General features: G+C 53.2%; 1 protein-coding gene across 1 annotated transcript in view; it reads left to right on the top strand.

Annotated features, from left to right (window-relative positions):
* Positions 1-15,843, top strand: part of SYT6 (synaptotagmin 6) — a 60,361-nt gene that overhangs the window by 12,257 nt on the left and 32,261 nt on the right. The window contains exon 3 of the mRNA XM_049616521.1: positions 1,016-1,574. Within this exon, the coding sequence (XP_049472478.1) occupies positions 1,016-1,574 (559 nt within the window). The remainder of the gene's footprint in view (positions 1-1,015; positions 1,575-15,843) is intronic.

Below are 15,843 nucleotides of genomic sequence, written 5' to 3' on the forward strand. Positions count from 1 at the left end.
AACGGAACAATAACAAAAAAAAAGCCACCACCACCACATAATGACAAACACCTCTTCAACATTCAGAAACAGTTTTAAAAGAAGTGGTGTATGTAGTATGAGGCATTGTACTTATCTAGGGCTCTGGTGGGCTCCCGGGTCCCTGCATTTTCTTCCCAGGCTCCCAGGCGACCAGCCGAAGGGAAGGAGACCTGGTCTTCAGATGGGAGTCCAGGAATGAAAGTGATGGGGGTCACAGTTTCAGAGTTTATCATCTGACCTTGGGCAGGTTGCCCACCTTTCTTAAGCCTCACTTTTCCCAACTATACGGTAGGGCTAAGGACGCATAAGGTTGCAGCGCGGGGCCGATGAAAGAATCCGTGTGATCATGAGAGCTGACGATAGACGGCTTATTCTACACCTGGCTGTGTTCTAAGTACTTGTTGTATGTATCAATCCAGTTCGTGCTCACAGCAATCTTATGTAATTGCTACTTTTATTATCCTCATTTTGTGGCAAAGAGAAGTTAAACGACCTGACCAAGGTCACATGGCTAGACACTCACAGAGCCAATCTGTGCAGTCCGGCTCCAAAGCCCAATAAATGTTAACTACAGTGGCAGTGGTAGCGGTGGCGATGATGACGAAGGACCAGGGCAAGCAAGGATGGTCCTTCTCCTAAGGGATCTCGTGGTGTCAGGGGGGAACCAGGGTCACATCTGCTAGGAAAGAAACGTAGAAAACAGCAAGCAGAAAAAAGAGAAAAGAAAATAACAGCAAAAGGCAGCGTGTATCGAGCTTACGATATACGAGGCCCCATTCCAAGTACCTCACACATGCTAAGACTTGGGACGCTCACCGCCACCGGCACAAAGTGTGTGCAGAGAGAGAAAGGGTCGATGAGCAGGAGGAAAAGGTCCGCCCCTCCCGGCCCCCTGCAAAGGGTAGGATGAGCCAGGGCCGCCGGAGGTGTCGGCTTGCATGCCCTTCCCCCCGCCCCCGATCCCTGACCAGGCCATCTCTGCCCCCTCCGCCAGGCACACGTCCTTCAAGCGCCACCTGCCACGGCAGATGCACGTGTCCAGCGTGGACTACGGCAACGAGCTGCCCCCCGCGGCGGAGCAGCCCACCAGCATTGGCCGCATCAAGCCCGAACTCTACAAGCAGAAATCGGTGGACGGGGACGATGCCAAGTCCGAGGCTGCCAAGAGCTGCGGGAAACTCAACTTCAGCCTGCGCTATGACTACGAGAGCGAGACCCTGATCGTGCGCATCCTCAGGGCCTTCGACCTCCCCGCCAAGGACTTTTGCGGCAGCTCTGACCCCTACGTCAAGATCTACCTCCTGCCTGATCGCAAACGCAAGCTGCAGACGCGGGTGCACCGCAAGACCCTGAACCCCACCTTCGACGAGAACTTCCACTTCCCCGTGCCCTACGAGGAGCTGGCAGACCGCAAGCTGCATCTCAGCGTCTTCGACTTCGACCGTTTCTCCCGCCATGACATGATCGGAGAGGTCATCCTGGACAACCTCTTTGAGGCCTCCGACCTGTCCCGGGAAACCTCCATCTGGAAGGACATCCAGTATGCCACCAGTGTGAGTACAGCCTTGCCTCCTGGGCTTCTGGAGGATTCCTAGTGCTGGGTTGAGTGGGGTGTGTGCCCGTCCCCCTCACCCCTGGAGGTAGGCGGGCCTTTGCCCTTCGGGATGTGAAGCGGGGACTCTGGAAACTGAGCAGTGACTCAGCCCACTCTGGGGAAGTCCTTGCACTCCGTCCCAGGTGGGGTGGGGGCAGCTGAGCTCCCATGTGGGTTAGCAAGGAAGACAATTTTTGTCCATTGCTTCTGATTACACGTTCTGGGGCGGTTCCCTCTACCTGCTAGGCCTTAGGTCTACCACCCGTAGGGTTATCTACCTCTCTGATCATGGGTAAGGACTGGGCCATGTCTCTAGACTGAATCAGACAGCGGCATCTGCCAAGGGCATCCATGTGTACGAGAAGCCTGGAACAGGCAATCAGGAACAGGGCATATTAATCAGGGTGCACGACGTTATGTTGCAGCAACAAATAATCCTAGGATTTGGTAGCTTAAAGCAACCGAGATTTAGCTCTTGGTCAGGATACACACACTCTGTGGCTCGGCTGGGCTTCTGCTTTACCTTGTGACTGAGGGGTCCAGGCTGACAGAGGTTCTGTTTGGAGATGTGCTCCCGTAGGAACCATATCAGAGCAAAGGAGGTGGCGAACCACGCACTATTTCTTAAAGCTTCCGTGGCGAAGCGATCCATGTGACTTCTACTCACATTTCATTAGCCAAAGCAAGACACACGGCAACTCGGGAGGGCAGGGCAAAGAAGTCCTACTGTGTGCCCAGGAGGAGAACTTAGTGACCAACACTAGTGACTGCCACACAGCCCCTGTTCTCAGGCATTGCCTGCCCAGCCCAGTGTGAGCGATGGCGGAGGCCAGCCTGGAAGGGAACCCAAGTCCACACGTAGGACGGGGGTGCCAAGCTATTCACAATCAACTGCAGTTAACCAAGGAGCTGAGGCTCAAGCTGGCTTTTCAGAGGGAGGACAAGTTTGGCACAGAGAATGAGGAGGGCATATCCAGAGCCCTTTGGTCCACCCAGTGTAGATCCCACAAGTGTGGGTGATGTGCCTCTCTCTAAGCCCATCCAGGCAGCTAAGAGCCAGGTTGAGTGTACCCATCAGATACCAATGGCCTTACGTCTGGGTCTTGAGTGCTAGCTGGTTGAGTGTCTCCCAGGATACTTCTTGCACTGTTTCTCTGGGGCAGGGATGACCCTACTCGGTCTGCAGACTCTCCCTTTGAACAGCCAGTTCTCAGTATCTCTATGTGTTGAATTTATGAGGAGAGAGGCCAGGAAAATCTGCCCTGCTCTGATGGGAAAAGTATAAGAAAGTTGATTTGTTCGAAGCTTGGTGGGCTCCGTTTCTGCCCTAGGGAAGGACTCTGAGACACCCCGTTCTCCCAGCTGGTGCTGACTCTGACCAGATCAGTCCGACCCCCCAGTGCATCCCCCACCTTTGCTTTCATGAAATCCCCAAGAGCAGCACCAGCAGCGGGGCCTGGCAGACGGGGCGGGCAGACGGGGCGGGCTGGAACAGCAGCTGCACGCCGGCGAGCCCAAGAGCTCTGCTCTATAAATCACTATGAAGTTTACATCTGGTGCAGCTCTTCCCTTGTGGTCTCATCAGGCAGCAGCTTCATTATGGTGACTGCACAGGTAGAGAAAAGCAGCGTGGTCCTTCCCACGCTGAGGTGGAGGCCCAGAGGTTCCGAGAGAGGGAGGAGTGAGGGCCAGTGGCTGGGGAAGCAAGAGCTTGACTCAGCCTCTTACCAGGGTCCTCCCCTCCCTCTCCTGGGCTTTAGCTCCAGGTATGATGCAAGACCTGGGCCTGGAATAGACAGTTGTTGCCTTAAGCCCACTCCTCATAGGGAAGCTAACTTCCTAGACACTAGAACTCTCTGGCTATCCTTGCCCTCATCCCCTCCCCTCCTCTCCCGGCCCAGCTTTAGAAAATGGCAGATCATTGGGTGCCTGGGTGGCTCAGTCGGTTAAGCATCCGACTTCAGCTCAGGTCATGATCTCACCATTTGTGAGTTCGAGCCCCACATTGGGCTGTGTGCTGACAGCTCGGAGCCTGGAGCCTGCTTCGGATTCTGTGTCTCCTTCTCTCTCTCTGCCCCTCCCCTGCTTGTGCTCTATCTCTGTCTCTCAAAAATAAATAAACGTTGAAAAAATTTTTAAAAAAAAGTAAGAAAGAAAGAAAATGGCAGATCCTCCAAAAGGTGTTGGGTAGATAGTCACCATCGTCATCATCCTCAGTTAGTACTGGTCCAGTCCTCTTCCTAAGCAGAACACTGTGCCAGGCACTGGGGAGTGAGTGGGGCTGGGATCGAAGGCAGCCCCTTCGAACCACACGGAAATGTACAATCGAATTAGGGAGACAAGAGACGTCCCTGCAGCAGTTAGTAACGCTAAGTAACGAAGAGTGTATTCTGTGTGAAGTTGGAACTGTGGGTAGGGACAGCCCAGGAATATTTCCCGGATAAGGAGGAATGAAGATAGATGGGGAGGGGAAGTATGTCTAGTTTGATTGAAGAAGGGCTTGCATCGTCACCAGGAGCACAGGGAGGCCGGGCGCGGGAGTTTCTGAAGGTGCCTGGACTCACACACCCTGTCCTGCTTGCAGTCTGAGCTGATGTTCTGCCAACAGGAGGCCCTTGGGGCCCTCCAATCCACAGCCCCTCCCGTGGGCCGGCGTTCGAGAGTAGGCTCATCCTCCTGGAGGGTGAGGAAAGGGAAGTAAGAAGTAAGAAGGTTGGTGCTTTTACCTGTTTTTTGGAGCTGACTCTGAAATTGTAATTATTTGGGGGCCAGAGAGGCACAAGTCATAGTCACTGTGAATGAGCGCTGAGTGCATGTGAAATCCTGCAGCCAGCGTGGTGGGGGCGGTACAGATGAGCACAGGGACTCCCATGTCCCCTGCGTGCTGGATTCCATTCCTAGAGCGGCGTTCAGGCCCTGCTCTGCTCAGAACTCTGGCAGCACCTCTGCCCTGCAGGCTGCTCCCCTGCGCGTGCTAACATTCCTGCGTCCTGCATTTGCTCACAAGGTTCCCACTGTCAGGCAGGCCTTTCCCCACTGCTCTGCCTGGCCCAGACCAATCCCCCTTCCAAAGTTCTCTGAGTCCTTCCACTCCTACCAAAATTGCTCCTCTAGATATGTCCCGAATCATATTCAGTCTTGCAAAGTCCTCCGCATGGCTCAGGAATACCTTTTGCCCCCCATTTGACTTTCTCTTGTATTTTTCCTCAGGGCTGAGTGTGTCATTTTCTGCAAACGTGAGAATCAGCACTTTCTTGTTGAATGACCAGTGGTTTAGTTAATTCCATCAAAGCTATATACTGGTACACCCACCAAGAAAGGATTCTTGAAGAAGCAATGGGAATCGGGTATGGTTAATCTGGGAAGGCTTCCTGGAGAAGGGCAAATAGTATTTTGAAAACTGGGTTAGAGCCGGGCTTGGTGGGGACAGAGGCAGCCTGTCCAGCCCTTCAGAGGTATGGTTCAGGGAGATGGTTTGTGTCTGGAGCGGCAAGTTGATTAACCTGTTGAATCAGAGGGTCTGGACTGAAGTGGGGGGGTCAGTGACCCGCGGGTTAGGGAGGACAGGCACTGTGAGAATCGGGGTTTAGGAGGCTGCTCTGAGGTCGCGTGAGTCTGTGAATGCTGTCTCCTTGCTGGTCCTTACACTTGCATTGGGGTATCACATTCAGCCCTGGCAGGTGTGTCCCTCGTTTTGGCTCCAGCCCAAGTTGGTGTGAAGTAGCAAAGCCTGGAACATTCCTACTGTTTTCTCACAACCGCTGAAATAAGAAGTTTCCAGGCTAGTGAAAGGGAGGTGTACTTCTGGGGAATCTAGATGTTCATTGCACATCTTAAGCCACGAGGGACATTTGCATCACCGCCCCCACGTTGTTCTGGAGGGAAGCTTGGGAGCAATGGAGGTTGCACACACCTCGCCAGGCTGGAGAGTGAGAAGCCAGCAACCCGGACGTGCCAGAGTCATTGGAGGCCTCTTCTGTTCCACTGAATCGAGGAGCTCAGAGGGGGAAGGAAATCGTGGAAGTTCATTAAATCCACTCCAGCCCCAGGCAGGGGTCTCTCCCCCCCCCCCCCCCCACGCTCTTGCTGCCCCCCACTCCTGCCTGGCTTGACTAAGCGCCCCTGGTGGTCTCCTGGGTGTTCCCAGCGGCTTGCCGGTTTCCCTCCACCTAGAACTTTGATTGGCTGAAATCCCTCTGCCCTTCCCTCCCCCACCTTCTACCCCAGTCTCATTATTTCTATATAAAGCTGTAGATTTATCATTATAATAGAGCCGCCGTCACCCGGGTTTGCTAACATCCCTGTAATCTTGTAGTTATTGCTACAGAGGCCTCAGACCCCACTGCACACAACTGTTCTGTCGCTATTTCTGCTCCTTGGTGGCGGGGGAAGGTGAAGCCTGTAATTGGGGCCATAAATATGTGTTGTGCTTGGTGGCATTAACGGACTCAGCCATCTTCCTGCCTTACCAGGTCCCTGACAGGCCGGAGAGAGCAGGTCTGGGTGTGTGTGCGCATGGGTGACGGTTGTTTGGGGTGATGGTGTGCTCTCAGGGACCCTGGGCTCAGAGTCTGCGGGGAGGAAGAGAGGCCATATGTGGCAGAACAGTCTCCAGCCTGGGAATGAGCAGGGCTGTACAGAGTGAGCTCGGGCTTTGGTGCCAAACAGACCTGGGTTGTATTCTTGCTTCTGCTCTTTCTGGCTTTGAGACCTCAGGGACTTTACCTAAATTGTGCCTTGGTTTCCACATCAGCAACACCGGGATAGTACTGGTAGGTAGATCGCCTGTAGCGATATTTATGTAGAAAAGTCGGGGCGCCTGGGTGGCTCAGTCAGTTTCTTGATTTAAGCTCAGGTCACCATCTCACCGTTTGGTGAGTTTGAGCCCTGCGTTGGGCTCTGTGCTGACAGCGCAGAGCCTGCTTGGGATTCTCTCTCCCCTTCTCTCTCTGCCCCTCCCCCACTTGAGCGTGCATGTACATGCTCTCTCTCTCTCTCTCTCAAAATAAATAAATTAACATTTCAAAAAAAGTAAACATACCTGAGATGCCTAGGTCAACACTGTCACAGAGCCCCTAAGCCCCATTGTCACAGTGACTTCCCTTCTAGCTCAGCCTGTGGGTCACTGTACCACTCTCAAACCTGACCCCCTACTTGGGTCCAGACCGCCTATTCTGACAGGTTGTTGGTTATTCTCATTCTTATTTCTTGTCTTAGCCGTGCCATATGTGTTCTGTGTGATCTTGGAAAAGTGACTTGTCCCCTCTGAGCTGCAGTTAACTCAGTGTTAAACCAGCTTCAAATTTCCGAGATTCTGAGATTCTTGGCTGGTCTTACTGAGAAGTGTGGGGCTCTCTTGCTTTCAGAGCAGAGTTACCCAGTCCCTGGGAGTGTGCCCGTAGGAGAGGCCTCAAGCTCAGGTTAACAGGCCACTGGGCAGAATTTCCAGACAAATTCTCCTCCCTGAAGTGTCAGTAAGAGTCAGTCCTCTCTTCAAGCCCCTGGGAGACGTCTTTCCTCCAGGGGGCTCCTGCCACAAGGAAGCCCCACTCCCCACCAACAAGCTGTCTTCCTCCTTTTCCCACGAGGCACAGTCCCGTGGAGGGGACTTAGCTCCCTCCTCATCCACCTCCTTTCACGTCCCGGTTTACCGGGGTGGGGGGTGGGGGGTGGCCCTTGACTTGAGCTCCTACCAGGGGCCTAGAGCACAAACAACTTTATCACATTTTATCCTCACCACAAGACTTATTATCCCCTTTTTGTAAACAAAGAAATGAAGGATCAGGTTAAGTGACTTACCAGCGTCACCCGGAGAGAAGGTGGTAACCAGCCAAGATTCAGATCGGGATCTTCAACCAAGCCTGTGTTCCTTGCACAGCTGGAGCGGAGCAGGATTACTTTGCTCCCTGGGGCAGAAGACAGATCTTGAGATTGTGTAGCTCATCAAGGGATCTGGAAGAGAGCTTTGTTTTCTCCTTGCCCTGGTTAAGTTCTCTCCTTCCTCTCATTCCAGGGGGCGACTTTTGTGCTGACACTGGGACTCCTTTACCATCTCCCCAGGATTCTTCCTGTGGGAAGTGGCCTGACATTCACGGCTCTTTTGTTCAACCAACATTTATGGAGCTTCAAATGTGTGTGGTCAGTTACATCACCGAGCAGTTGTTGGGTGTAGAAGCTTGACCTGGCTGTGGAAAGGGTGGCAGAGAAAGAGCCCTTCGCCTCGGAGTGCCCAGGCTAATGGGCACCTTAGAGCAAACCCAGTGGCCCTTCAGCCCCCTTGCACACACGGCACATGCTTGGGGACAGACAAGTTCAGGACACTTGCAATAAAACTATGCTCTACTACAAGCCCTGTGCAAAAATGTTGCGGAGAAGTGGAGAAGAGAAATCAGAGTCAGAAAAGGAGAGTTTTAGGCTAGGCCTTGATGGCAGTGAGGGTAGGGCGTGCTAAAAAGTGGGGGTAACAGAGGTAGGGGAGTGTGTTTCTTTATTTTCTCCAGATTGGGGGAAGGATCCAGAAAGAACTTCTCTCACATCAGATTGTTGTTGTTGTTTTTTTTTTTTTTTTTTTTCCCTTCGTGCCAGACTACTTGTGTAATTAACTATATACCGGGCACCAGCTTAGCATTGGGAATTCGATGACTTAAACTCCAGTCCTGTCCTCAAAGCCTCATAGTCTGACGGGGGAGGCAGCTCTGCCATCCCAAGGGACGTGCAGGTCCTCACTAACCCAGCATGTTGAGGAAGGCTCACCTCCTGGAATGCAGTTGCCTCTGGCCAGAAAAGAGTTCAGTTGTATCCCCTTCTCACGCCCACGTACTCAAGTCAAATGAGATCCAAGGGTAGCCACAAAAGGCCTTTTCAAGTAGAGCTAAAGAATCAGCGAAATTGATCCACAGTGACTCATTAAATCACCGTGGGATGAAGCCTCCCCAAGGCTCATTGACCAGCCGTTGGATGCAGCTCGCACCTTGGATCTCAGGCCCACGGGGCCATCCCGGCTGGAAGGTGGGCGGGACAAGAGGGAAGCATGATGAATCTTCATCTGCTCAATGTACCTTCAGGGATCCCTCACAGAACTTATGTGGGTCCAAGAACAACTGAAAGGGCAAATAGAGGCCTTGCTTTCAAGGAACTTATCGCTTGCTGAGTGAAGGAAGGTGTCAGAGCAAGTCGATGTAATCAAAAGAACACAATAGTTTGAAGTGATTATGGAGGGCGGGTGATTGGGATGAGGGTACAGTCGGCAGAAGTTGGGAGCAAAAGCTGAGCTTTGGGGACACCCACAGTCACAGAGGAGGAGGCCAGCAAAGGGCAGGAATCAGGAGGAGACCCAAGAGAGAAGAGGACTAAGAAAGCAAAGGGAAGGACAGTCGGGCAGGGATCTGTCCCCACTGTGCATGAGGCACCGAGCGTGGTCCAGGGCCCTGGGGCTGCACTGCTAAACAAAGTCCTTGCTCTCAAGGTGATTACACTCGGGTTGGGGGACACAAATGGGTTGGTGAGGCAAACAGTACGTCAGAAGGATAGTGTGGAGAAAGCAAAGCAGGGAAGTATGGTGGGGAGGGTGGTCTGAAGAAAGGATTGTGGGCGGGGGAAGAAGGGGGGACAGGCTGGTCAGGAGAGACCTCCCCGAGAGGTGCTCTCTGAGTAGATCCGAACGATGACCAGGAGAGAGCCATGCAGATATCTGGAAGAAGAGAGGTCCAGGCAGAGAGCAAGGCAAATGCAAGGAACCTGAGATGGGAGGGCACCTGGCTTGGTCAGAGAGCAGTCAGGGGGCCAGTGTGGCTGAAGCGGAAGTGGGCGGGGAGGGCGTGGAGCAAAAGACGAAAGGAGAGGAGTAAAGGGGTGGGAAAGCTTAGTGGGGCTCCACAGTCACACATTTTTAACTATCCCTGTGGCTGGCAGGTCAGGCGCAGACTATACAACCAGGGCAAAGACAGAGAAATCATTGGGGAGGCCATTGCCGTAAAAAAGAGACAGCGGTGGCTTGCGCAAGAATGGTGGAGACCTAAGACCTGGCTTGACTCTGCATATATTGTAAAAGCGGAACTGGCAGGCAGTATTTGCTGGCAGATTGGGCATAGGGTTTGGGGTATGGGGAAAGAGAAGAATCAAGGTTTTCAGCTTGAGCAGCTCGGGAGGGACTCACCATTCACAGAGTCGGGGAATCCTGGAGGAAGGATCCATTTGGAGAGAAGATCAGAGGCTCAGATTTGCACACATTATATTCCCAGATATATGTCCCAGATACTTCTGGGACATCCAAACGGAGTTGTTGGATAGGAACTTGGGTATAGAGCCTAGGGTCCAGAGAGAGGTCTTGGCTAAAGAAATAAATGTAGGGGCACCTGAGTGGCTCAGTCGGTTGAGTTTCGGACTCTTAATTTCGGGCTCAGGTCATGATCCCACAGTTCATGGATCAAGCCCCATGTCAGGCTCTGCACTGACAGCACGGAGCCTGCTTGAGATTCTTTCCCTCCCTCTCTCTCTACCCCTCTCCTGCTGTCTCTCTCTCAAAATTAATTAATTAATTAAAAAAAATAAATGTAATGCATATAAATGGCATTAAAAGCCATGAGACTAGTTGCGATCCCACGTTTAGAGACCCACATTTAGACTGAGCCTTGGGACTGTCCTCTCTCGTTGTGGGGACTGGGAGGAAAAATCAGCAAAGATGACAGACCCCTAAGGGCCAGTGAGGTAGGAGGAAAAGCGGGGAAGAGTGGTACCCTGGGAAACAGAGAAAGTGTTTTCAGGATGAGAGGGAAAGACCAACGGTATCAGGTGGGCCCAGTAAGAGACACGCTGAGGCCTGCCCGTTTTTCCCAACATCACATGACAAGGGCCCACCTGGGGAAGAGGTCACGTGTGGAAGATTGGGACATGGGATGTACCATTTTAGGGGAATTTTCCAGAGCGACTGGCCCTCCCAATGTGATTTAAAGGACTAAGAAGGTTTGGCAGTGTGTCGTCAGGCTGGCTCCAGGCATGGGTCATGCCTTGGGGAAGGCCAGGCTGGGATGGCGGGTGGGGTGAGAGGCGTCAGCCCATTCAGGGCAACTCGGGCCAAGATAAAACACTCCATCAGGAGTTTGCGACAAAGGCTCAGTATCCCTAGAATTCTGCCTTAAATTCCCAGGTGTCTGGACTCTTGCAGGCAGGACGAAGCCAGGCTAGAAGCAGAGAGGGAGAGCTTTCGAAAAGAGGCCCATGGGGCAATTTGGGGTCACAGAGAAGGCATGGGAAGTATGAGGGAGCAAGCCTCGGCCTGGGCTGCCTGCCCAAACCGCGAAGACTGCTCCCCAAGCCGTTCTGCCGGAGATGCTCTGAATAATGTATGAAGCCCGTCATCCCTGCTTGCTGTTTCAGCAGCCAGGGCCCCAAGTGAGCCCTCCAGGCTGCCTGACCTGCGCCTGGGTCAGAGGTCACCCGGGTCGAGAGGGGCTGCAAGGCTCCCTTGTTTGAATGCTGCTCCCTGGGACTGCTAATGTTCATTTACCCCCACACTCCCTTGGGCCTGGCCCCATTATCCTTACTCTTCTCTGGAATGCTGAGCCCCGAGCTCTTGACCCGCACTCCCTCCCTCGGGCAGGTGCGCAGAAATGTCCAGACCTCGCTCCTGCGTGCCAGTGCAGAGGACAGCTGGGTGGGGTCTTTCCTTTGCTCTCCTCCATGAAGAAGGGAGGAGAGGCAGGGCCTGGCCTCCTCCCTGGAAGGATGTCTTGATCAGATGAGGGCATCAGAGCCAGGAGCAACATTTCCAGCTCAGAGCCAGGACCGCAGCCCTACCCTCCCAGCTCATGTTGGGAGGACACTGGAAGGGCGTGCACCCAGGGGTCCTCCATGCTCAGAGCTCAGATCCTGAGAATGTGGCTCACCCTTCTAGGTCCCAGGTTCTGAGGCCAATAGGGCCGAGGCTTTCCTAGACAAGGACTGCTGAAAATCCATCAGGAGCCCAGCCAGGGGAAGAGGTGGGGTGTGGGGTCCGAGCTCCATTGCACAGGCAGCATGCTGGGGAGACGGCACACACTCCCAGAGCAGCAGCAGGGCCCCTGCATGCCCGTCAGTGCTCCAGGTCTGTGAGTTCTTCCAGCAGAGGTGCTGGGCGCGCACTGCCCCTTCCACACCCCCTCACTTAAGCCAGCTGGGACCAGGAGACGTTCTCGGGTACATGGGGTTGAAGGTTTCCCCTGTGGTGCTGCGAAACAAAGCTAATTGGTCCAGACAGGGCCCTGACCTGGCTGTAAGCAGAGTTGCTCAATAACCGCTTCACTGGCCTTGGGTGTTCTCTCTTGGTAAGAGAGCCTTCCCCGAGGCTTCAGAGGATACGGCCTTAAGAGGCTGCCAGAGGCTCAGAACGGTGGAGCTCACCCTTGATAAATTCCTAGCATCCAGACAGCCCCACTGCCCACTCCACTTCCTGCAGAGCCCAGCTCCCACTGGCAACTGGACTGGAGCCTTGCTCCGCCTCCCTCCTCTGCTCGCGGCTTCACCCCTGCCCTGCCACAGCCCCTTGTGCACTTCATTAGTATGCTGCGCATCTCAATAGTATAAATATCTAATCTTTGCTTTACACGAGAATGAATGGGAAATCATTAGGCAGCGAGCTCATGCATCAACCAAAATCTATTCCGCTAACACTGGAGCACTTTCTGCGCTTCCCCCACCTTGCCGCACAGAGCATATGCACTGGTCTTGTCGCTTCTATCACCTGATAACCCACAGTGACATTTTCTCCTGGAGAGAGATTATTTGGTCACAAAGGAAGCAACAGCCAAACCTTCCCTCTGGACACTGTCAAGGACATTCAGACTCCAGAATTTGTTCAGGAGGAAGGGACTGTGCTGGATCCTCTAGATCGGCATAAGTGCAGAGACTGGGGTCACTGGATGTAACCATGAGCAGAATAGCAACCATCTTGGGAGAACTGGGGCAGTCTCTGAGGGGTTTCTGTGGACCACAGTGCTAGCACTTCATGTTCTCATGGACTTGGGGAAGGTCAGAGTTGGAAAGGTCCTCAGAGATGACCTATCTGGCCTCATGTCCTCTTCCTCCAGATGATCAAGTCATGACCAGAGAGGTCATGCTTGTCTGGGGTGGCTTGGCGAGTCCATGCAAATCTGGACCCCAAACCCAAGATCTCATCCTGTGCTCTGGCTACTGCCCTTTATGGGGAATTCTCTTGCCCTGGTTTCTGTTACTCACTCGTCATCTCTCCCCTTCCCTTCCAAAGTCATTGCCTACTGGCTGTCTTCATTCTATGCCTGTGAGTCTCTGAATCCTGCAAGGAAGAGGGTCAAGAGATGACCAGGAGTCCAAGGCACGAAGTGTCAAAGGGCACATGGCAAAGACCACATTCTCACTGCCGACAGTTAGCCTCTTGCTTGGAAGAGACCTCTAGTCTCCACTGAGACTAGAAATAGGGCAAACCAACAAGCAATGTCAGTACAAAAACCAAGGAGGAAAGAGAGGCCATTTATCACAGTGCCTGAGACCCAAAGTCAACTAAGCCCAACTTCAAAGCCTCCCCATTGCACATAAATATTTATCCTTTGGAGGAGGAAGGAGGCAGGGCTAGCCGTAGGGGGTCTAGGTCAACCTTGTCCAGTTGCTAGCGTGTTTCTAGGGTATTTTAGCATCAGCAACTATGTAGAAATATGTGGCCTCCCAGCAGACAGCATTCCTCACCCTCCCTCCCCCGCAAAGCCCGTGCCCATCTGGCCCCCATTCATCCTCATCGGTTGTCCCTGTAGGCACATTTTCCTCTTATGTCTGAGTTGACACCTACTCATTCTCCATGAATATTCAATGCCTTCCTCTCTGGACAAAGTCTCTGAGACCTTGAGGGTCTCTCTAGGGCTGTAGCGAAACTTGGGATTGAGAGTTTCCGGCACAGTCCACTTGGCCTAGAGACAAGAACTCAAAGCAGGGAGAGCACCCCGGGCACAGCCTGGCGTTCAGGGAGTGCACCAGCATCCCTGACTATGACACTGGTTTCTCGGGGAGGTAATTTATATTGTGATCAGAAAACATGTGTTTGAGTCTGTGCAGTGGGGTCGAGGCTCCAGGAGAAGGGACAGAAGAACAGGGCTCAGATTACTGTCTGTGGGGAGTCCGATTACAGGTGTAAGCGGGCATCAGCTAGGGCTTCTCTGGCTCTTATGTGCCAGGCTCCGGGTGACAAAGCTTACCTTTCATCCTCACCACGCCCCTGCAGGGTGGATACTGCTGTTGTCCCCAGTTTTCAGGAGGGGAAACTCAGGCAACCTGCTCAAGAGCAAAAAGCCAGGGAGACACAGAGCCAGGAGCCAAACCCAGGTGACTTGGCCATACTGTATGTGCCCCAGTCCTCCCCTCTGCTGCCTCTCAGGAGCTGGCTAGGGAGGGCTGTCCCCAAGGTCCTGCCTCTTCGGGGATGGGGAAGCAGATGTCCTCCCTTTCACTCTAATTTCCTGCCTCTTCTGAAATGTCCTCCTCTCTGCCTCTGGTAGCTCTTCCTTCACTGACCCAGTCATGGGACATAAGCCCGGTCCACCCAACCCCAGGCGAAACAAAGTGAGTAGCCACACTTTGGTTGGAGGTTTGCTGTCATGGGAACTGTATCTCTCCCCCCACCACCCAGTGGAGAACCCGGCAAAACCCTGTGGACTGCTGGTGAGCACCCGCTCCGAGGGCCTCTCCCACCAAGCCTCCATAGACTGCCGGCTCCCGTCCTTCTCTGGGCTCCCCTCCATCTTCCTCAGCTTCCAAGACTCAAAGCACAAACAAATAAACAAAGGCCCTCTTTAAATTGCCCTGGGCAATTAGTTCTCTCCAGCTCCTATGCCTGGGCCGGATTCCAGCTCCATCTTCAAACATTCAAAACCGTCAGAGTATTCAGTTGAGTAATGATGGACCATCTTCTCCAAGAGCAGTGGAAGCCTGAGACTGGTTTATTGCCTTTCCTAGGCTCCACCCTCCAGAGAAGGCAATTGTGGTTTTCAGTAACGTTTGCTTTCTCTTGTTACCTAACAACTGCTGTGGCCACTGGCATTCTGTGAGCCCATAAAATGGCATGTGGGGCCCTCCCTGTGTATGCGGAAAGAATTCCCTCCTTAGCGGGCTAGGCAGAGGGACCACCAAGATAGGAAAGGGGAAGACACGCTCCATATCAGCCCTCCCAGTTCTGCCAGTGGGTTGAGCTCTTCCCACCAAGGGAGGCCCCAGACTGGCAGATGGCTTGGACGGGGTCTCAGCCAGGAAGGATACGGGCTGTTAGGAGACCATAGATGAGTGTTGAGAAAAGAAAGGATGCCACTCCCCAGAAATGGGCAGAGAGTTGCCAGGGGAAACCCCAGGGATGGGCCTGCGAAGCTGTCCCAGCCCTTCAGGGCTAGAGCCCAACGATTAAAGACTCCAAAAGCATTCTACCTGCAAGCCTTTTGCATTGTCTGTGGTTATTTCCATTTAACTCTTAGTATTTAGAGAAGTTCCTATAGGCCATTTCAGGGATGCTGTGGGAACCAGGAGTAGACAAGATTTGGGTCTGCACTTGAATTAGAGCTTTATTTTTAAAATTTTTAATTAAGTTTATTTATTTATTTGAGAGAGAGAGCAAGCAAGGTAGGGGCAGAGCAAGAGAAAGGAGAGAGAGAATCCTAAGCAGGGTCCGCATCATCAGCACAGAGCCCAATGTGGGGCTCGAACTCACGAACTGTGAGATCATGACTTTAGCCAAAATCAAGAGTCGGACGCCCAACCAACTGAGCTTTAATGAGAGTGCACAGGCAGAACTCGAGGGGGCAGCTAGACCCAGAGAAAAAACCCGGAAGAAGGGGGAACTCAGAGGGAACGAAGGGAGCTTCATTCCCTCCTCGCTTGGCAAGTCCTCTCCAGAGCCCCTTTCTTTGAATAAGGGAGTCCTGTCTTTGTGGGGCAGGATGGGGAGAGATTGTTCCTCCCACCCCCTAGAAGAGCACTGCGTGGGGCTCCTTCCCTAGGGGGCTGAGTGAGTCCATTCCTCCCAAGAGCCTTTGGCTGACTCACGTCTTGGTAGTGACACATTGGACCGTGTGCTAGGAACAGTCCAACATCCAGAGAGAGAAAACAGCTCTGGTAGTGTATCTTGCAAACATGATGAGCATTGCCCTTCTTGAGAAGCTGGGGACAGGCTGGCTTTGTGATTTGAGGCACCTGCTGGAAAACGCTTCCCCCCCGCATCGTAGAAACCATCTCTGGCTGAG

This window comes from Panthera uncia, assembly GCF_023721935.1.
Source record: "Panthera uncia isolate 11264 chromosome C1 unlocalized genomic scaffold, Puncia_PCG_1.0 HiC_scaffold_4, whole genome shotgun sequence".
Classification (NCBI taxonomy): Eukaryota; Metazoa; Chordata; class Mammalia; order Carnivora; family Felidae; genus Panthera; species Panthera uncia.